The 23,024-nt window shown below is 54.7% G+C and overlaps 1 protein-coding gene across 1 annotated transcript in view; it reads right to left on the bottom strand.

Moving 5' to 3' along the window:
• Positions 1-1,003: 1,003 nt before the first annotated feature.
• The window catches only part of KCNJ6 (potassium inwardly rectifying channel subfamily J member 6), a 180,251-nt gene continuing 158,230 nt past the window's right edge, over positions 1,004-23,024 (bottom strand). Inside the window, exon 4 of the mRNA XM_080651881.1 lies at positions 1,004-2,879. Coding sequence (XP_080508007.1) covers positions 2,554-2,879 — 326 coding nt within the window. The 3' untranslated portion in view covers positions 1,004-2,553. The remainder of the gene's footprint in view (positions 2,880-23,024) is intronic.

Here is a 23,024-nt window from a genome sequence, read left to right as displayed (position 1 = left end):
CCCGGGTGCCCTGTCACCGCTACAGAACCGACCGCCATGTGCGTGACCAAGGGCTTCAGGCTCTATGTTCAGTTGTGCTAACGGGCCCCGAGCTGCTGTTCCCACCGGACAACAGGGCGTGTGTGGTCCTTTAAGCCTTAGTACATGCTTTGAAAAGGCCCCATGCGTCTTCAAGAGCTAAATTAGCAGACTTTTTGCAACCCCTGCTCGATTTCGCTTTGTGCTACCAGGCCATGCCCTGCAGCTCTGGGGATGCTGCAGGGTTAGCGCCCACGAGTCAAGAGCGCCCTGTATAAGGCTACATACGTATGTGGAGGAAAGGCCACAGTACCTCCCACAGCCTGGCAGGAAGTGTACGAGGCTCCCTCGTCCTCTTTGACTGCAACCTCCTCCTTAGAGTGTGGAATGAATAAACGATCCAACAGATATTCAACGCAGAGTGAGATGTTGGCAAACAGGTAGGGGCCATGGCCAACAGGTTTGTTCTCCAGAAAGTCAGTGCCAAGAAGCAGCTGTCCTGATGCAAAGTCTTGGAGGTGGGAGAAGAGAGGCCCCGTGTTAGACCGAGGAACCCCTTTCCTTATCCCCCACACAGGCTTTTTAGTAGACAAGGTCCCTCAACTACGGCGAAGGCCTGAGTGATCTGGTGCGGGAGAGCAAGGTCAACAGGGAGGGACAGCTAGTTTGAGTTCTTGGACCTCACGGTGGGTGCGGAGCCTCAAACTGAGCACAGCTGTGGGAGCTGACAATGAACTTGCATCCAGTCAGTGGATTTTGATGATGGGCGACTGCGTTAGGGAACAAACAGTTTAAAATAGTAAAATTAATGTGAAAGATCTTCACAGTGCAAAATTTCCACCTGCCCTTGACGTTTTCATATAAGATTCTCTTTTTTTTTATTTGAAAACATTTTTTATATTAAAATTTACATTTTCAGTACAAAATACCACCCTCCCTCTTGGCTCTCCCTCCATTCTTTCCTTCCTTCTCTTTTTTTTTTCTTCCTCTCTCTGTCTATATTTATCTTTGCAGATTTAAATGAATTAAGGCTGCAGTTTTTTTGTTTTCTTTTGATTGAGAGACACTTTGGATTTGATTTCTAACCTGTGGCATACTTTTGAGAGATTTCGTAGTCACCAAGATTGTTGGTGTAATATCTGAATGTTGAACTCTGGTCATTTCATAATAAGAGAATAGAATAAATAACAATGCAAGAAGCCGATGGATAAGCCCCCGGGTCAGGAAGAGTGCGGGATAAAGTCAGTGTGTGAGGTCAGTGACACTATGAGCCTTTATGAAGTTCATGACTCCAGACTCAACCATCTCCTGCTCACCTGCCATGTCTCCTTGTAATAGTCTGTAGTTTCTCGTGATTACGGAATGGGGACAGCTGGAGAATCAGCGTTTTTGCAGAAGAGTTTCCTGAACTACAAAGGGTGAGCGCTCATGTGAAAAGCATACACATGGCATTGGTGACAAGCTCGAGAATGTCCTCTTGGAATTCCTCCCCAGGCTAGTCAGTGAGGCCCTGCTTGTCTTAAACGAGAGGCCTCGGTTTGTAAACATTTCACAGTATATCAGTGTATTGGTGGTGCGTTTTGCCATCTGCTGGACCTCCCAACTCCTCCCAGACCTATGGCTTATTAGATTCAATGAAAGGATCAGCGAGGGAACAGTGAGGTACCTGAACGGGCTGCCAGTCTGGGACACAGAACAAAGGCCATGCACTAAAGGGCCAGCAGTCAATGGGGACAAAGCAATTCAGAAAACAAAGACATCAGAACGGAAATGCCTACTGTATAGTGAGAATCTTTTTTCTTTTACTTTTTTAAAAATCTTATTTCTAAAGTTATATATCTAAACCTACACTAGTTATATATCTATGTACATTATTTAGAAGTTGTGTTCTACAGTACTTTTGTACATGCTGGGTTTTATGAATAACTGACAAAGAAAATTATTACATAAGGCATATCTATGTACAGTGTTTTGTCTTTGCCTCACCTGGGTCCTACACCTGTGATGCCCATGGGGGCAAGCACCTGCCCTGGAGATGGAATGTGTGGGGATCTAGGGAAGTGAGGGCTACACTCTGTCTCACTGCAGGAATGAACAGGCACTGGACCTAATGTGCATCCAGGTCACGTGTTCGCCACACTCTTGTGAGTGATCTGGTCTTGGACAGCACATGCAGGTAAGTAGCTTAAATCTCTAGGAGTTGGGTGTGTGGAATTTAGGGAGGAGACAGGCTTGGGCCACCAATGAGGGCACCTTACACCTTAACCAAATCCGTGTCTACCTCTCCAATCTGAGTAACCGAGGAAGGGCAGGTAGAGATTTTACACCTTGAAGATTTGTTTTCTGGTAATGCCAAAATTAAATACAAATAAAGGAAGAACAAAGTAAGAGAGACAGAAAGCAGGAGGATGAGAGACAAGGAGAGGTAGGGGGGACAGGGGAAGGGGTGGCCTGGCCAGGGGAAAGGTTGGGGGGGACAGGAGAAGGGGTGACTGGCCTGGGGAAAGGTTGGGGAGTAGAGGCCCGGCCAGGGGACTACACTTTGGACTCGTTCTCGAGGTTGGCCACATCACCATTCCTTTCCGTCTGCTCCTCGAGGTTCTTTTCTTCCTCTTCGGTCTCCAGTTCCGCATGTTGGTTGAGTTTGCTGGACACAGACCAACTGAGGGGCAGCTCTGCCCTGCTGGCCAGCTCCGCCAGCTCTTTGGCACTGAGGGAGGGGGTGCTGGTCTCATAGGTCTCATGGAAGCTGTTGTAGTCGACTTCGTAGAACCCGTCCTCCAGCGTCAGGACCGGGGTGAACCGGTACCCCCACAGGATCTCGCTGGTGATGTAGGAGCTCCGAGCCTGGCACGTCATCCCTGCAGAGAGAAGAGCAGAGGCTTTAGTGTGAGTGTGGGCTTTCTGGCCCCAAGGGCCCTCTGTGAACTGGCGGGGCTGCTGCCTGCGGCTGTTCCGACTGGGACCTGCACAGGGTGTCACAGCTAAGGAGGTGCTGTCCATGTTGTAGACGTACGCTAGCATGCACGGGAGCATGTGCTGGGGAGTCCAAGCCTCCCAGGGGAGCTCAGGGGAGCAACGTGAGAATTCTGGCTCTCATCAAGCTAACCTTGCCCGCCAGGCCACGCGCACACACACTGGTCCAGGTGCCCGTGTGCAAGGGGCCCATGCACACATATGTTCATACACACAGAGGCCCATGCACACAGGTGTTCATACACACAGGGGCCCGTGCACACAGGTGTTCATACACACAGGGCCCATGCACACAGGTGTTCATACACACAGGGCCCATGCACACAGGTGTTCATACACACAGGGCCCATGCACACAGGTGTTCATACACACAGGGGCCATGCACACAGGTGTTCATACACAGGGCCCATGCACACAGGTGTTCATACACACAGGGCCCATGCACACAGGTGTTCATACACACAGGGGCCCGTGCACACAGGTGTTCACACACAGGGGCCATGCACACAGGTGTTCATACACACAGGGGCCATGCACACAAGTGTTCATACACACAGGGCCCATGCACACAGGTGTTTATACACACAGGGGCCATGCACACAGGTGTTCATACACACAAGGGCCCATGCACACAGGTGTTCACACACAGGGGCCATGCACACAGGTGTTTATACACACAGGGGCCCGTGCACACAGGTGTTCATACACACAGGGGCCAGCACACAGGTGTTCATACACACAGGGGCCCATGCACACAGGTGTTCATACACACAGGGGCCCGTGCACACAGGTGTTCATACACACAGGGCCCATGCACACAGGTGTTCATACACACAGGGCCCATGCACACAGGTGTTCATACACACAGGGCCCATGCACACAGGTGTTTATACACACAGGGCCCATGCACACAGGTGTTCATACACACAGGGGCCCGTGCACACAGGTGTTCATACACACAGGGGCCAGCACACAGGTGTTCATACACACAGGGGCCCGTGCACACTGGTGTTCATACACACAGGGGCCCGTGCACACAGGTGTTCATACACACAGGGGCCCGTGCACACAGGTGTTCATACACACAGGAGCCCGTGCACACAGGTGTTCATACACACAGGGGCCATGCACACAGGTGTTCATACACACAGGGGCCCGTGCACACAGGTGTTCATACACACAGGGGCCAGCACACAGGTGTTCATACACACAGGGGCCCATGCACACAGGTGTTCATACACACAGGAGCCATGCACACAGGTGTTCATACACAGGGGCCCATGCACACAGGTGTTCATACACACAGGGGCCCGTGCACACAGGTGTTCATACACACAGGGCCCATGCACACAGGTGTTCATACACACAAGGGCCCATGCACACAGGTGTTCATACATACAGGGGCCCGTGCACACAGGTGTTCATACACACAAGGGCCCATGCACACAGGTGTTCACACACAGGGCCCATGCACACAGGTGTTCATACATACAGGGGCCCATGCACACAGGTGTTCATACACAAGGGGCCCATGCACACAGGTGTTCATACACACAGGGCCCATGCACACAGGTGTTCATACACAAGGGGCCCATGCACACAGGTGTTCATACACACAAGGGCCCATGCACACAGGTGTTCATACACAGGGGCCCATGCACACAGGTGTTCATACACACAGGGGCCCGTGCACACAGGTGTTCATACACACAGGGCCCATGCACACAGGTGTTCATACACACAAGGGCCCATGCACACAGGTGTTCATACACACAAGGGCCCATGCACACAGGTGTTCATACATACAGGGGCCCGTGCACACAGGTGTTCATACACACAAGGGCCCATGCACACAGGTGTTCATACATACAGGGGCCCATGCACACAGGTGTTCATACACAAGGGGCCCATGCACACAGGTGTTCATACACACAGGGCCCATGCACACAGGTGTTCATACACACAGGGGCCTGTGCACACAGGTGTTCATACACAAGGGGCCCATGCACACAGGTGTTCATACACACAGGGGCCCATGTACACAGGTGTTCATACACACAGGGGCCCATGCACAGGTGTTCATACACACAGGGGCCCATGCACACAGGTGTTCATACACACAGGAGCCATGCACACAGGTGTTCATACACACAGGGGCCCATGCACACAGGTGTTCATACACACAGGGGCCCATGCACACAGGTGTTCATACACACAGGGGCCCATGCACACAGGTGCGCACTCCTGTGCTCTGGGAGAGCCCTGAGGTCATGACTCTGGCCTCCTTGACCCCCGCTGTGCCTAAGTCCTATTGGGACCTGAGCCAGGAGTAGCTTCCTTTTAAATGTGAAATGACAGATGGGGGAAACGCCAGCCGTCTCCCGAGAAAAGACTAGCCCACAGCTTGGTGTGGAAGACAGGGAATGCAGTGGGTGCGCTTTCCCCGCGACCTCTGCAAAGCTACTCGGGACACGGAGGCGTCCACCCGTCATTCCTTCCGGGCCGACTTCTCCATTAGCTGCACCAGCCCAGCTCCCACGGCCCCACCGGGAAGCCAGGAAAGCCCACGGAGGCAGCGAAGGGATCTGGAACAGGCACTGAGCGGCCTCGGGCCCGGCCTGCACCCCAGGGACTCAGCAGGCAGAGCCCACGTTTAGATTCACAGCAGCACATCAGATGGGAGACGTTTTGTGCCGAACACCAGCACCATGGACGCTTCCTCGGGAGAGCGTCCCCCTCCCCCTTGCAAAGGCCGGAGGAGTTGCTCAGCAGGTAGATAATGGATCAACATTTCCGAGAATCTGACTCCAGCAAAGTGGGGCCCTCCCCGCTTAGCGTCCTGTGAAATTAATCTGTTGCCAGTATTCAGACCCCTGGACTGCACTGGAGATGCTCTGGGCTTATTTTTTATTATTTTTTATTTTTATAATGTTTTTTTACTTTTAATTATTTACTTACTAGAGGCCCAGTGCACGAAATTCGTGCAAGAGTAGGCCTTCCTTCCCCCAGCTGCTGGCACTGGCTTCCCTCTGGTACCTGGGACCTGGGCTTCCCTCTGGCACCCGGGACCCGGACTTCCCTCATAGCCCTGGCTTCGTCCGGAAGGTCATCCAGAAGGCCATCTGGTCTAATTAGCATACTACGCTTTTGTTACTATAGATTTTTTTAGAGAGAGTAGAAGAGAGAGGGAAAGACAGAGAAACATTGATGTGAGAGAAACACATCGATTGGTTGCCTCCTGCACGAGCCCAACCAGGTCCCAGGCTGGGGAGGAGCCCTTGACCGGAGTGGAACCCGGGATGCTCTGGTCCGCAGGCCGATGCTCTACCCACCTAGCCACACCGGCCAGGGCGAGGGTTTTTACTTCAAACGCCAGGCTGCAGGATGCGACCCTCTCCTTCACTCTTCGTCCGCACGCTCAGGAAGAGCAGCCCTGGGCGAGCGGTTAGAAAGTGCCACGCACTGCTTAGGAGTCTCCGTGTGGGAGAACCCGGGGTGGCCCGCCACAGGGAGGGGCGGTGCTGCCATCTCTGCCCTCCTGGAAGGACGCTCCCCTCCAGCAGGTCAGTTCAGCCCGTGCTCCTCACTCACACCCAAGAGCCTCCTTGGGCGCAGGTTCATGATGCCTCGGTGAGCGCCGGCGCTCCTTCTGTGGCCCAGACACGGGCGGGCCAGTGGGACTCACCGCCAGCTTCGCAAGAGCAAGCTGAGATGTCTAAAAAAGGCATCCACATGCGAGCTCCTAATTCTCCTCTCACCAAGTAGAGGACGAATGCACAAATGAGGCATTGAATTGAGTCACAAACACCGTTTACTGAGTGTGCATTGTATGCCAGGTGCTAAGTGCTTTATGTGCCTCGGCCGCTGAATCCTTACAGCAGCCCTCTCTGGTGGTGCTGATGTATCCATTTACACAGGCCCAGAGAGGTTAGTTAACCATCCTGGGTCACACAGGGTTATGGACCGAGCTGTGTGCCTTCAACATTCATATGTTTAAGCCCCAACCCCCTAACGTGGCTGTATGTGCGAACAGGAACTTTGGGGAGGTAAGTAAGGTTAAATGAAGTCAGAGGGTGGAGCCCTAATCCAATAGGACCGGTGTCCTTGTAAGAGGAGGCGACACCGAGAGCTCTGTCCTGTGTGCACAGGTGAGGCCGGGCGAGGGCACAGCGAGAAGGCGGCTGTCGGCAAGCCAAGCAGAGAGGCCCCACCAGACACCAACCCTGCCGGCACCTTGACCTGGGAACCTCTGGCCTCAAGAACGGTGAGAAAATACATTTCTGTGGGTTAAGCCACCCAGGCTGTGGGACGTGATGCCAGCGCTTGCCGACTGACCCCAGCGAGAGTGGACCCAGGCTCCAGCGTGGGGAGTCGGGCTCCACCCTCAGCCGGGGCCCTCCATCAGCACACTCTTAGGTTTCCTTTGGAAGACAGGCACCGTGTGCCAATGATGAGCTTCATAACGCCTGTCAGTGCCTCCCACGTACATTCTACGAAATAAAACGGGGTGCGGACGAAGCAGCGTGGCCCAAGCAGCTGCCTCTGGCCTTGGATCTTTGCTGCCCACCACACCCTCCCACCATTGCCTAACCCCAGCCCCCCGCTCTCCCACCCGCCCTGAGTTTTTCTACCAGCTCTCCTTCTAAGCCTGTGCATTTTTTCTTGTCTTCTGCACAAGAGTGTTTATTCCTGACCAAATCCGGGGCACTGCTCTTTGGGAAGTTGCCTGGAGACACCAAGCCGCCTCCATCCCTTTTTTTAAAAAAATATATTTTATTGATTTTTTACAGAGAGGAAGGGAGAGGGATAGAGAGTCAGAAACATCGATGAGAGAGAAACATCCATCAGCTGCCTCCTGCACACCTCCTACTGGGGATGTGCCCGCAACCAAGGTACGTGCCCTTGACCGGAATCGAACCCGGGACCCTTCAGTCCGCAGGCCGACGCTCTATCCACTGAGCCAAACCGGTTTCGGCTGCCTCCATCCCTTTTCAGCGAAACCGCAGATAGTCTCAGATCCAATGGCAAGCCCCGGGACTCTTCTCGGCTCCCCACACCCCGTGGATGCATCGCTGGCTCTCCCCTGCAAGCACGCAAAACGGGTTGGGAATGACCACGTCCAATACTCCACTGGGGACTTGTTTATGCCAGACGGAGGCCTCACAGGAAGGGGCAGATGTTGCTTAGGCTGACACAGGGCAACCCATGTGACCCTCCCTAGCCCGGAAGGCCCGGAGCGGCCAGGACAGCGCGGACCAACCAGGGACTGTCAGATGCACTTGAGAGCCAATCAGGAAGCTCCCGCTTCCGAAAATTCTCTGACAGAACGCCCACCAGTCAAAGGCTGTCTGAGGATTTCTTCCTTTTGGTCCATAAAAGCCACTTTCCTTTGCAAGTCCTCTGAGTTTCTCCCGGGAGGAGAGCCACAGCGGCCGGCCCTCTGCTCTGATCTGCAGGAACCGCCTTTGACAGATCAGCCGCCGGCCTCTGAGGTCAAATCCAAAATGCCTGATCTTAGCACAGTCCCCGGAGGTGGGGTCCCCAGGGCCCCCGTCCAAGTTCCTTCACTCCTGTTCTTTCAAAGTGGCCGTGTTTCCTGTCCTATACCTAGCTAGGGTCATTGGCCCTGTTTGTATGTCCCTGGAGGGTTTAACGGTTCAAAGACGAAGTCAGCATAACCAGGCGCATCCAGGGAAGTCCCATCCCCACCTCTGCCCCTCCCGCCCCACTTCCGCCACCTCCTCTCTGGCCATCATCGCTCTGCTCGCTCCTTCACGGACACATTGCTGTGGGGACCTGGGCTCAGCGGTCTACACTGCAGACCCAGCTAGCTGATCTCACAGCGGCCACGCATGACCGACACCCGCATGTCAGGGATGAAGTGGAACATACAAGTGAGGCCAGAGCAGCGTGCACACATGGCAGGAGCCCCAGTGAGGGAGCAGGAGGAGCGGCGTGGGGCCCTGGAGACAAGCAGGGCACTGCTGTCAGTTTGGAGGAGAAAACCGCCATCTCCCGCAAACGCCTTCACACGTGGGCGGTCCCTGCGGGCTGTGCGGCCCCGACAGGGGCGCTGACCTCTGAGAAGAGCTCTCCATCTGCTAGGATGCGCAGGGGGAGGGGGAGGCGGCGAGAGATGTTTTTGCTTTGCCTGCAGAATGGATGGAAAGAGAAAACGCACTTGCCAAAACCGGTTTGGCTCAGTGGATAGAGCGTCAGCCTGTGGACTAAAAGGTCCCGGGTTCGATTCCGGTCAAGGGCATGTACTTTGGTTGTGGGCACATCCCCAGCAGGAGGTGTGCAGGAGGCAGCTGATGGATGTTTCTCTCTCATCGATGTTTCTAACTCTCTATCCCTCTTCCTTCCTCTCTGTAAAAAATCAATAAAATATATTAAAAAAAAAAAAGAAAAAAAAAAAGAAAACGCACACGAATACTGTGCTCATTCACGGGGCACCCCGGTGACGCGTGATGCGAACCTGAGATGCCGAGGCCAAAACATTCTCGCTGGCTCAGGATCCCGCCTCCTCGGGTGGCAGGGACTTCGGAGGCCACCCCTCCTGTTACAGGTGGGGAAACAGAGGCAGCGTCCGCCTGCCCAGACCGCCCACCAGCCAGCGAGGGCCCGAGGCTCAGGTAGACCCTGCGGTCCCCAGGCTGGCCCTCTCTCCCCGCTGCCCCCCAAAGCATTCCGTTCCTATCCAGAACTGTCGCTCCCACGCTTCAAACACCAAACTCCTCATTCTCGCGCCCCACATGAGTGAGCAGGGAATGCACCAAACTCACTTTTCCAATGAGTTGTGTTTCCCTGGAGGTCCCTGCTCCCCCCCCCCCCCCTTTCTGGGTTTACCTTGGCTGGAAGTCACCGACCTTCCCAGCCCCACTTGGGACAGGTCCTATGAGACCCCAAGTGCTGGCTAGCCGGGAGCCAATTCCAGCATGTCAGCAGGGCTGAATCATCTGGGAATGGCTAAAGGCATTTCCCCAAACCTGAAAGGGATGCATTAAATGATTGCTTGCTGCCAGACAGCTCAGGGCATCTTAATCTGCATGTTATTGCCTCCTCCTGGCCAAACACCTGAACAGCCAAAGGCAAATTCTTCCATTCTGACAATGGACTTTGTGTATATAAACCCTACCCTTTGATGTGGATATCTCCACCTTCCTTGCGTTAGGACAATTTGTGTTAATAAATAGCAAGGGGTCCTGAGACAAGGGGAACTTAGTTCCTTTAGCTATGTCTTCTCTGACTCCCATGATGCCTTTCAAAATTATGTTTCATCTCTGGACTCTTATTTAATTTATGCACAGCACCTTCTCCAGATTTCTGAACCCTTCTAGATGCCGGATCAAGACCACCGGCATTACTGGCGACGCTATAGTGGTGAACAGGTAGGAGTGTATGTGGCTGAGAAAGGGAAGCATGAGGAGGAGAAAGAGGCAGGAACAGGAGGGAAAGAGCGGAGGAGGGGCTGGGAATGCCGAAGCCTCAGTTTCCCCACTGTGACGGGACTCGCGTGAGCCAGCCTCCTCCAGCCTCCAGCACCAGGTGGCTCTGAGGAAGCCGCAGCTGAGGGCCCTGGGGACTGGCTCCAGGGGGATCAGAGCCCACATGCTGTGGCCGACCCCTGCGGAGGGGCGCTGGGCTCCAGCATCCTGAAAGCACAGTGAGCACCTCCTGTGAAGACCCCGAGGCCAGGATGTCACCACACATCCCGGTCCTCTCCCGCTGTTAACAGGACCCAGCGCCCAGTTTCCACCCCGGATCCACCGCTCACCAGTCACCCTTAGCGGCTGCCCATAAAGCCGCCCGAATCCCGGATCTGGGAGAAGGCCTGAGCCTGCCTCCTGTCTCCGTGCCAGGGACTCGCCAATGAAAGCCTTTTCTTTCCCTTTCATTTATTTTCTCTTCTCTTCCTCTTCTTTTTCCTTTTCTTTTCTTTCCTTTTCTTTCCTTTTCTTTCCTTTTCTTTTCTTTTCTTTTCTTTTCTCAAAAGCCAGTGCCAGGGTGCTGTCTCCATGCGCAGCGGGTGCCCTGACTGGGTAACAGGAGGGTGTTGAGCTGGCTGCCGCCTCCTCCTCCTCCCGCCCTGCTCCTTCCCAGGGCGCGGCTCCTGGAGCTCACCCATCCTCCCTCCCTTTCTCTCAGGCACAGGACTCCCCAGCCTCGGACACGAGGCGTTCCTCAGCTGCCCTCCGGCCCAGCGCCAGGGCCTGTGTGTCTGTGGTTGGTCCCACACACTCATGGCACACCTGCTGTGGGCTGGGTGCTGTTCTGGGCGCCGGGGCAGATGTGAGGACACAGACACGGATGTGCGTGGCACGGCAGCAGAGAGACGGCGTGTTTAGTGGTGGAGGCTGTTGAGGGCTAGAGAGGGCAGAGAGCAGGGAGGGGCCGCTGGGCGGAGTGATGCAGGAAAGACGGCAGGAAAGACGGGCGGGGCGCAGAAGGATGGATAGGCGTTTGCCAGGTGGTCAGGGGAGGCACGAAGAGGAAGAGGCTGTGCTGGGACCTGTCCCCGCTGCCCATGGAGGCTCCGGGGAAGCCTTGGGCGAGAAGGGGACGGAAGAGCAGGGCTTACCAGTCCCGCTCAGGGTGTGACTGCCAGCCTGCGGTTTCCCTCTGGTGATTATAACACATCCCACCCACGTGGTGGCTCCCTCCCTCCTCGCCAGGGGCCCCGGAGAACGTGAGAAGACAGGCCGTTCTGGAGCGTGGCCCAGGGGAGCCCACCAGCCCCTGTACCTGCCCAGGTGCGGCTGTGGGGCTCCCTGCCTCTGTCCCAACTCCGGCCCCGCCTGCGCAGCCCGCCTCCCCGCTGCGGTCCACAGGCTGACCGGCTCCTCCAAGCGGCCGGGGTTCAGTGCCAGGTTTGGGACGGAATGTCCCACCACACGGGGAACTCCTCGGTCCCAGGCACACCCGGACATAGGTCCTCCTAGTCCATATGTCAGCCAGATGATCCTTTAAAGCTGCACATCACAGCTCACCACTCCCTGCTTCACCCCCTCTGCAGCCCCCGCTCAGAGCAAAATCCGCCGTCCTTACAGAGGCCCAGAGCCTCAGGCAGCCTCCCCGCGGCTCAGACAGGCCGGCTGGGCGCTGCCAGGGCCCTGGGCTAACGCAGCCACACCCTTTCCGCCCCGTTCCGAGTGTCTCCCTTGCACTGAGCTCTTGACCAGGAGCTGCGGGCCACGTGCTGCGTCCCACAATAGTAGGTGCTCAGTCAACTTTTGAACTTCGGTCAGTGAAACCCCAAAGTCCCTTCCCTTTCCCTGACTTTCAGAGGTGCTGGCTAACCTGGAGACACAAATGCCACTCAGATGAAACCCCGGAACGGAGTAAAGTTGGGGGGTTTTGCAGTCAGTGACCACACTGGTTTAGAAACTGTCTGGCTCAGGCACCCCCAGTGCGCGGCCGGCTCGGGCGTGCTGTGTGGCCGCGGCACCACCAGGTGGCGCTCGCGCTCGCCTGGTTTCAGGGACCCGACCGCCCAGCGGCCTCCTGGTCGCTGCGGACCCCGCTGGGAAGAGCACAGGCGGTCACCCGGGATGTCCTCGCGAGCGAGCGGCTGGAGGAAAGGGGCCCTCAGTGGCGCCTCCGCTGCCTCGCGGGTCCTCGGTCCCGGCACCTCGGGGAGGGGCTGCTCCTCCTTTTTTTCCTGGGACCTGGATTTGGGAGCGGAGGCTGCCTGAGACCCCGGGAGAGGGTCTGGGGCAAGAGGGGACATCTCCCTGGCCACCGCTGGGGCTGCCACGGGGGCCTAGCCTTTGCTGATCCCCGAGGCAGTTACAAGCCAGGAAGCAGACACCCATGCGTTTGGGAAAGAGGATTTGGAGGTTTGCCCTAAAACAGTGTGTCACTGAGCCCGCAAACCCCAAATTCGTGTGCTAGTCATCCTCAGGGCGAATGTGCCAAGTACCATCTCTGTGGGAGGCTGGTGCATCTGTGTGTTCTCCCTAACCCTAACCTTAACGCTAACCCTAACCCAACCCTAACCCTAACCTTAACGCTAACCCTAACCCAACCCTAACCCTAACTCTAACCTTAACTCTAATACTAACCCTAACCCTAACCCTAACCCTAACTTTAACTCTAACCTTAACTCTAACCTTAACCCTAACCCTAACCCAACCCTAACCCTAACCTTAACTCTAACCCTAACCCAACCCTAACCCTAACCTTAACTCTAATACTAACTCTAATACTAACCCTAACCCAACCCTAACCCTAACCTTAACGCTAACCCTAACCCAACCCTAACCCTAACCTTAACTCTAATACTAACCCTAACCCTAACCCTAACCTTAATGCTAACCCTAACCCAACCCTAACCCTAACCTTAACTCTAATACTAACCCTAACCCTAACCCTAACTCTAACCTTAACTCTAACCTTAACCCTAATCCTAACTCTAACCCTAACCCTAACCTTAACTCTAACCTTAACCCTACCCCTAACGCTAACCTTAACCCTAACCTTAAACCTAACCTTAACCCTACCCCTAACGCTAACCTTAACCCTAACCTTAAACCTAACCCTTAACCCTATCACTAAGTCTAACCCTACCCCTAACCCTAATTCTAACCTTAACCCTAACCCTAACCTTAACCTGAACCCTAACCCTATTCCTAACTTTAACCCTATCACTAAGTCTAACCCTACCCCTACCCCTACCCCTAAATCTAAGTCTAACCCTATCCCTACCCCTAACCCTAACCCTAACCCTAACACTGACCCTAACCCTAACCCTAAACCTAACTCTAACCTTAACCCTAACCCTATCCCTACCCTTACCCCTACCCCTACCCCTAACCCTATCCCTACCCCTAATCCTATCCCTAACCCTAGTCCTAATCCATCACTAAGCATAACCCTAGCCCTAACCCTGCTCCTAATCCTAACCCTAACCCTAACCCTATCCCTACCCCTACCCCTAACCCTACCCCTACCCCTATCCCTAACCCTATCCCTACCCCTATCCCTACCCTTAATCCTATCCCTAACCCTAGTCCTAATCCATCACTAAGCATAACCCCAGCCCTAACCCTGCCCCTAATCCTAACCCTATCCCTAACCCTAACCCTATCCCTATCCCTAACCCTACCCCTAACCCTAACCCTATCCCTAACTCTGCACCCAGCGTGGTCCCCAGGCCAGCAGGGGCAGCCCCTGGAGCTGGTGGGAAATGCAGAACCTAGACTCCCCAAACCTGCATCCCCAGCGGAGCGTGGGCACCTGAAGACTTGGCAGGAGGGGTGGGGGCGCCCGGCCTGAGGGAGCAGCGAGGCTGATGGGGTCCACGCCCGGGAAACTGCCTGCGGGTCAGCAGCGGAGAAGTGCCCTGGGTCAGGTGTGTGTGCTGTGACTTTGGGGAGCACCCGGTCAAGTGGGCAAGGCGGGCGCTAGGCTCCGGAGGGCAGGCCCTGCGCGCTGCTCACCATCGTACCCTGAAGCCAGCCCATAGCGGCACCGATACATCATGTGGGATGAAGCCTGAGCGGGGACAGAGTGCGCCATGGAAGGCCACAGGGGGAGCACCCAGGGTTGTGGACACGTGCTGCGGGTGCTGGGGTCTGGGGGCGCTGGCACATTCAAAGGGGCTGAATGAACAAATAAGGCAAAGCAGAGAGGTGGACGCCCCTCCAGAGCAGGGGTCCTCCGTGGGGTAACTGTGCCCACCTGGCCACACTGGCCATGTCCGGTGACACTTTAGAGTGTCACAGCTGGGGCAGGAGGAGGGCGTTCCTGGCATCTAGAGGGCAGAGGCCAGAGATACCGCAGAACACTCTTCGCTGCCGAGGATGCCCCGCAACGAAGAAGCCGCGTGCCAGCTGTGCCCGGCGGAGCAGCGACAGAAAGCAGAGGGGCTCAGTGTTGTTGACTTCTGGTCTCTCAGTGGCTCTGCTGTGCCCCGTGCTGGGACCTGAGACCTCGGCTGGCTGTGGGGACAGGGCACCGGCCAGGCTGACGCTGTGCGGGGAGCCCTCACTGTCCGGGGGCAGACATCCATAACTGGTTCAAGTCCCTCTTCCCAGATGCCGGTGCCCACGGCCCTGCTGGCCTCGGCCTGTTGCCTCTGCCAGAGGACCCGTCCCTGTCCCTCCTGTGGCTGGAGGAGGTTCCCACTGGCTGCAGGAGGCAGCCTGGGGGCGGGGAGAGAGAGGGCTCCCGGAAACGCAGCTCAGAGACAATGGCCTTTCCATGGCAACAGCTCGCGCTGGGAGACCAGCTCCTGCCCACTCGTCCTATCCCTCCTGCTGCCACTGAGCATGTGCAGCCTCCGTGTCCCACCCAGAGAGCAAGTTGGCCAGGAGAGTTCGTTTCCAATCCTCGGGAGGGAAATCATGGGAAGCCATCCTAAAGAGCTCGGCTTTGCTCAAGCAAACCAACGCCTTGGGTTTGCAAGATACTGGTGCCTTTTCCTTTCTTCTCCGGTCTCTCCCTCCTTCCTGCTCCCCTGTTGTTGTTGTTGTATTAAAAATGTACGCTCTGTTTTTCATCTGGTTTTATCCCGATTAGGCTATTTTCCATAACCGTTTTCCTTAGTAAATTTCTCCAGAATATATAATCTTGTTTTTATTGGACTGTTGTAAGCTCCATGAGATCAGAAGCTGTGTCTCTCCATCTATCCATCCACCTACCTATATACCAACCCACCCAACCATTATCCATCCATCCATCCATCCAACTGTCTGTTCATATACTCACCCACCCACCTATTCATCAACCTATTCACCTACTTACTCATCCATCCATCCATTCACTCATCCAGCCAACAATCCATCCACGTCTCTGTCCATCCATCTACTCATCAGCAAACATTTGGAGTGCCTGCTGTCCACTTGGCCTGCAGGTCTTACTCTCAAAGAGACCTCCTTCTCGTGGGGACTAGACATTCACAATACAAAGTGTTAGAGGCAGGTTGAATGGTATGTACAAAGTCCTGTGGGACCAGAGAGAAGCTGCTGGCTAACTTGGGGGGTCGTCAGGAAGATCTCAAAGTGGAGGGGGCTCATCAAGAGAGCCTTGGGGGATAAGTGCAGGGCAGTGGGACCAGCATCTATCTAGAGGGAACAGCTGGTGAGGGGTTTATTGGGACTGAGACATGGGTTACTGAAGTGAAGTGGGGGCACAGGTGTGTGGGTCTGCATTGAGAAGGGCCTCCAGTGACGCCCTGGGAATGTGCATTGACTCTGTCAAGAACGGGGAGCTGCTGAAGAGCTGAGGGGGTGAATGATGTGGTCAGCACTGAGTTTATTTTAGTTAAATTCCCCTGGGAGCAGGAATAGGAGGCTGAGAACTGTGGCTTCTCCAACAGCAAAACCACAGACACGTGGCGATGCTCTCCTGAGTGTTTTAAAATTCTCCGTGAGGTTTAGAAACCTCTGTCTGGGGTCATGCACTTGTTGCACAATTCCCAGCAACACTCAGGAAGCCTCCGTGTAGGCAGGGTGGTGCGCTCGGCCCCCCTACTAGCTCTGGAGTTTTGCACACGTGGTTGAGAGACCCCTGTTATCCAGCAAGCTCATCCTGATGAAGCACGTGGCCTTCGGAGCCAGACTGAATGGTCCAAACCCCAGCTCCTCCATTTGCATGCTGGGATATCCACCCTTCAAGAGGTGGAGCCTAATTTGCCCCGCCCCTCACCCCCCTCCCCCTGGTGTGGACTGGCCTTAGTGACTTATTGTACTGAAGAAGCAGAAGCTTGTGTGGCTTCAGAGATGAGGTCATTAGAGGCCCCGTGGCTCTCTCTCTGTTTCTCCGATCACTTGCTTTGGGGAAAAGGATCTGCCATCTTGTGAGGACACTCAAGCAGCTGAGAGAGAGGCCCATGTGACAAGGAACCAAGGCCTCCAGCCAACAGTGAGGGGGCCACGTTGGAAGGGGCCCCTCCAGCCCCAGTCCAGCCCCAGCCTTCAGAAGCCCGCAGGCCTGGCTGTATCTGCAACCTGGTCAGAGGCCCTGAGCCGGAACCACCCAGCCAGCAGCGCCTGGTTTGTTTACAGCCACCAAAGTTGCGCTGCGATTGATAATTAACACAGAAGCTGTGTGCCTGGGGCCTGTCCTATCACCCACATCATCCGGGATAAGAACGTTACCGACATTGTGTAGAACCGATGTACGACGTTCTCTACGTCACGGAGGATCAGCAAGCATTGTGTGAGCTAATTCTCATAAAGTACTTGGTGCCTGGCGCAGGAAGTGCCGGCGACTGTTAGTTTTAAGGTTACTAGTGGGAAGTAGTTGAATTCGGGCAGAGGTAGAAGAGTGGGGAAGAGCTCTTGGTGAGTGAATGGAGGTGGAAACAACACTGCAAACTCAGCCAAGGAGTGGGCTGTTCACGGCCAACGAGGGAAGGGGGGAAGGACGGACCTGCACGGGCGGGGCGGGGGCGGGGGGAGGGGGGCAGCCCGTGCCCTGGAAGTGCCCTTGCCCAGCACCCCATGCCTCTCAGGAATTCTCATCCACTGTCCTGTTGGGTCCTTAACTCCACAAATATTGTTTAGATTGTCTCTAAATTACCACAGACCGCGTGGCCTCAAGCAACAGGAAGTTACTGTCTCACACATCTGAGAGTCAGAAGTGTGAACCAAGGTGTCTGAAGGCTCCAGGGAGGGTCCTTCCTGCCTCTTCCAGCTTCTGGCGGCTCCCAGCATTCCTTGGCTTGTGGCTGCATCACTCCATCGCTGCGTCCATCGTCACGTGGCCTTTTCCTCTGTCTTCTCTTCTGTCTCTTATGAGAACACTGGTTATAGGGTGTAGGGGCCTCTATAGCGATCTCAACTTGAAACTATGAATTATATCTGCAAAGACCCTTTTCCCAATAAGGTCACACTCAGAGGTACCGCATATTTTTGGGGGCCACCCATCCACCGCCTACAGATAGGCTGGTGCCAGAGCGGTGGCCGGCCTGCCGGGAAGGTGATGCGTTTCCAGGGCTGGGCGGTGGGGGTGGGGAGGCAGGGCTCCGGCATTTGCGTTCACCAGCTCTCTCTCGAGCCCCCAGCTCTCTCCGCTAGGGAAGCGTTCTCCGACTCACACCACCACCCTGATTTCCATCATAACCTCTCCAGCTGTGTATTCTCAGAGGAGGACGTCAGCCACAGAACGTCACCAGAATGCACACCGCAGCGCCCAGCCAGCCCCACAGAGAAGCCAGATGTGCAGGAAAAGGTGGAGCCGGGCTGCAAAGGTGGTTTCCCGGCGACAGAATGCCCGTGGATACCCAGGCGACGGGCGGTGGGTGGAGAAACCTCCCTTGTCAAGATTCCCATGTCTGAGTGCCCATTCCCCTCAATGAGGACAGCACCCCATTGGATGGCGCCCACCCACCACAGTGTCACTCGGCTAACCACATCTGAGGGACCCCTTTTCCAAACCAGGCCACATTCTTGGGTAGCGGGGCTTAGGACTTCACCATAAGAATCCAGGGGCCACAGGTCAACCATCATAAGCGTGACCACCGTGTGGCACCGGCGCTGAGGGTAGCGGAGGCCGATAGGGGGTGCCGTCTCCATCGCCCGGAGCTCAGGAGTGTTCATGGACTTTGGTTTTCTTTTGCAGAAGAGGGTGGGAGCGCAAAGCTGAAGACCATTCAAGTCAGAGGAGAGGAGTGGGTTAATGAGTGACCAGTGTCGGACAATCAGCCCGCCATTCAGAGCACAGTGCGGGCTCAGGCCGAGCCCAGCTGGACACAGACCTCGGGCTGGGAGTTCACTTGCTGGGGGTGGGACGGGGGCCAAGCGTATGGTGACGGGAGATGCCGTGACTGCGGGTGGTGGCACACAGTGCGATATACAGATCATGCATCCTAGAAACGCACACCTGGAACCTACATGATCTTTTTAACCATGTCACCCCAAAAGATTTAATACGAGAAGTTCGACTGTTAAAAGACATGTCCTTCATGTAAAACAAACCTTTCCAAATCGATATGGAAAAACTAAAACCCAGGAGCAAAAACGGGTCCAGGACGATGAGGGCCGGAAAAGCAACACCAGTAAAGATCTTACAAGGTGCTCTGCACTCTGGGTCGTCCGTGCCCCATGTGGACGCAAACGTGTTTCCGCAGGCGCCGCCCCCCCCCCGGGGGAGGATGGCACACCAACACAACCTGTGGGGGCAGCTGGCAACACCTGTATCAGCATAATATGCAGACCCACTTTTATCCCACGAATCTCACGTCCTAGGATCTGGCCGATGGAAATCAAATGCCTTGTAGTGCCTTTGGTTATAGCGAAAATGTAGGAGGCTATCTAAATATCCATCAATAGAATAAAGTACGTCCATAAAATGGAATATTATTTTGCAGTTTAAATATGTTCATGTGCTAAAAAGATTTATAGCATACGTTACATCTTTCAAAAAGCATTAGCCAGGGGCTAATAAAATGGAAATATGTATCCGTGCGTGTGGACATATGCTCGCCTGGGTCTGGAAGGCAGACAAGCGACCGTGCGTGGTGGTTCTCTCGGGGGAGGGACGGGGAGCAGGGGTGGGAGCGGATGTGCTTTTCACTATATGTTCTTTTTTTTTTCCTTTTATTTTTTTTATTAAGGTATTATATGTGTACATATCTTACCATTGCCCCCCCCACCCCACTCCCATACATGCCCTCACCCCCCAATGTTTTGCATCCATTGGTTACTCTTATATGCATGCATATAAGTCCTTCGGTTGATCTCTTATTCCCCCTCCCCCCAACCTTCCCGCTGTAATTTGACAGTCTGTTTGATGCTTTACTGCCTCTGTATCTATCTTTTTGTTCATCAGTTTATAATGTTTTTTATTATCCACAAATGAGTGAGATCATGTGGTATTTTTCATCATTGACTGGCTTATTTCACTTAGCATAATGCTCTCTAATTCCATCCAGGTTGCTACAAATGGTAAGAATTCCTTCTTTATTAAGGCAGCATAGTATTCCATTTTGTAGATGTACCATAGTTTTCTGATCCAGTCATCTGCTGATGGGCACGTAGGCTGTTTCCAAATCTTAGCTATTGTAAATTGTGCTGCTATGAACATAGGGGTGCATATATCCTTTCTGATTGGTGTTTCTGGTTTCTTAGGATATATTCCTAGGAGTGGGATTACTGGGTCAAATGGGAGTTCCATTTTCAGTTTTTTGAGGAAACTCCATACTGTTCTCCACAGTGGCTGCACCAGTCCGCATTCCCACCAGCAGTGCACGAGGGTTCCTTTTTCTCCGCATCCTCGCCAACACTTGTCGTTTGTTGATTTGTTGATGATAGCCATTCTGACAGGTGTGAGATGGTACTGCATTGTTGTTTTGATTTGCATCTCTCGGATAATTAGTGACTTTGAGCATGTTTTCATGTGTCTCTTGACCTTCCTCCTGTCTTCTTTCGAAAAGATTCTATTTAGGTCCGTTGCCCATTTTTATATTGGATCATTTATCTTCCTTTTATTAAGTTGTATAAGCTGCCTGTAGATGTTGGAGATTAAACCTTTATCAGTGATAACATTTGCAAATACGTTCTCCCATACAGTGGGCTTTCTTGTTGTTTTGTTGATGGTTTCTTTTGCTGTGAAAAAGCTTTTTATTTTGATGTAGTCCCATTTGTTTATTTTCTCTTTGGCTTCCATTGCCCTAGGGGCAGCATCAGTGAAGAAGTTCTTTCAGCATATGTCTGAGATTTTGCTGTCTGTGGATTCCTCTAGTTTATGCTTTTTGCATTTTCTACCGTGTGCAAGCGTTACTTTTAATGTCAAGGCATTAAAGTTACAATTAAAGAAATGAGGAACAAGAAGCTGATTCTCCCCAGCCATAAACAGGGTTTGCTCTGCGCTGCTCTGAGAAGCTCCCCATTAATACACAGTTGAGCTCGGCGGCCGGCAAAATCAGGGGTCCTCAAACTACGGCCCGCGGGCCACATGCGGCCCGCCGAGGACATGTATCCGGCCCGCCGGGTGCCGCTGCCTGTCCTGCTTAGCAGCCGACTCGTCCCGGGCCCGCAGTGCGCATAGGAATTTGTTCATAGTTTTTTTTTAAACTATAGTCCGGCCCTCCAGTGGTCTGAGGGACAGTGAACTGGCCCCCTGTTTAAAAAGTTTGAGGACCCCTGGGCAAAATTAACTGCTTTAGACGGAAGCGGAGAAAGCGGGATCCATCACCCAAGTCACACTGGCTCCGCAGTTGGCAGACGAGGGGGCTCTCATGTGGGAAGGCAAGAGCTGCCACGATTTAGAGAATATGCATCGGGTCTGGTGTTTGCAGCGTGCCACCTGCACACGCCCCCCTCGTTCGCTGCTCATCAGGACGCAAGTGCAGACAGGGGCCTTCGCACTTGACAAAGGCCGCAGCTGCCGTGCCCCCGGTGCCTGGCCACAGACTGGACGGGTCGGAGAGGGAGAGTGTGAAGTGAGAGCTGGGGCAGGCGGGGCCCAGCCCGGCGTGTGTGCCATCCCTAAAGGCGTGCGGGTCCAAGCTCCCCAGAAAGGCGCTGCCACAGAAGGTCCCTTCTGAGGGAAGGGGCCCAGGGGACTCATGGGGGTGCCATGCTGGCCGGTCAGGAGCTCCATCCTCCAGGCCACACTGGCCTCTCACTGAGCCCGCAGGAGCCGGGAGTGCTGGCGGCCAGTAGGACGGTCACTGCCCACTCACTCCGGGTGCCCGCACCCACGGGCCCTAGAAGGACAGGGTGCCAGGAGCACCCTTCCAGGACAGGGAGGCCCCGAGGGCTGAGGGATCTGGCACCCACACAGCCCCAGGCCCTGAGCGGTGGTCCCGGTGCTGGCTTGGTTAGCGTGGCAGGCGTGCCTGGCCTGGCACAGCCGGGCTGGGGCAATTGGCTGCCGGGAGCCGGGAAGGCTGAGTGGGCCCAGCCAGCAGCTCAGCCACGCGGGATCCTAGGCCACAGGACGGGTTTTCCAGGCGACCACGGCTTCCCCCTCAAACATCTATGTACACGAACGGCTTCCCAGGGAGGCCAGGCATCGAGCTAAACGGGGGGGGGGGGGGGGGGGCCGCCTCCTTCCTTCCCGGGAGCACACCGAGGGAGGGCCCTGCAGGGACCCGTGTGTCTCCACGCACCTCCGAAGCCCTCGGGGACCATCTGTGCGGGCCTCCGGAGATGGCACGGGGACCTGCACCGCTGCCCTCTCTCAGATGTGGTTCCAGACAGCCACGCGTTGGGCTTTTTGGCCTTTAAGTCACAGCTCCGGGCTTCTCCGCTCAGCGCCACACCCCTCTGTCGCAGCTTCCACACCAGCTTCCAGCAAAGCCATCTCCTCTGCCCATGGGCTGCTTCTAGTCTTCTCTGGGCTGGGAACCCAGTCAACCGGGCGCGCCGGGATCTCTTATTAGGAAGGAAAGAAGCAGGCTCTGCGGTCCTCACACGAGTCCGTTACCGGCTGGGATGCTCCACGCTGGATGAATGGACACGCGAGGTCTCCCGTGGTTGCACTTCTCTCCTCCCTGCTGGGGCCTCAGCCGTATTCTGGACTCTGGATGGAGCACGTTGCCAGATACACAAGTGCCAGATGAGCCAAAAGATTTTATGTCCTACTTATAGCATCTTCAACGATTCTGGATGATTTAAAATGTTTTTGTTCACTGAGTCCTACCAACCAAGATGGAAGGCGTCCCTCCTGCCTGACCTGTTTCAGGTATAAAACACCGGAGTGGGAAGTGGAACTTCTTCATGCTTTCGTATACCTGACTCTTGTAGGGGCTTGGGAGACAGGTGCTGCTTCCCTGGTGAAGATAATTTTAGAGCCAAAATGTTCCTGCTTGAATTACATGCGATGGGATTCCCAGCTCATCGTGTTGAGATTCAACCTGAGGGAGAGCTGCCAGCTGAGGGGAGGAGGAGCACCATTTGTAACGTGACATTCTTAGAAGTTCGAACCATCTGTCATTGCACAGGTGAGCAGAACTTCCGAGCACCGGGGATATACCAGTATTTTAAAAGCAGCCTTTGTGCCCTGATTGGTTTGGCTCAGTGGATAGAGCATCGGCCTGCGGACTGAAAGGTCAAGGTCAAGGGCATGTACCTTGGTTG

The sequence above is a fragment of the Plecotus auritus genome (genome assembly GCF_963455305.1).
Source record: "Plecotus auritus genome assembly, chromosome: 2".
In the NCBI taxonomy this organism is placed as follows: Eukaryota; Metazoa; Chordata; class Mammalia; order Chiroptera; family Vespertilionidae; genus Plecotus; species Plecotus auritus.
This window is presented reverse-complemented; position numbering and strand designations above follow the sequence as displayed.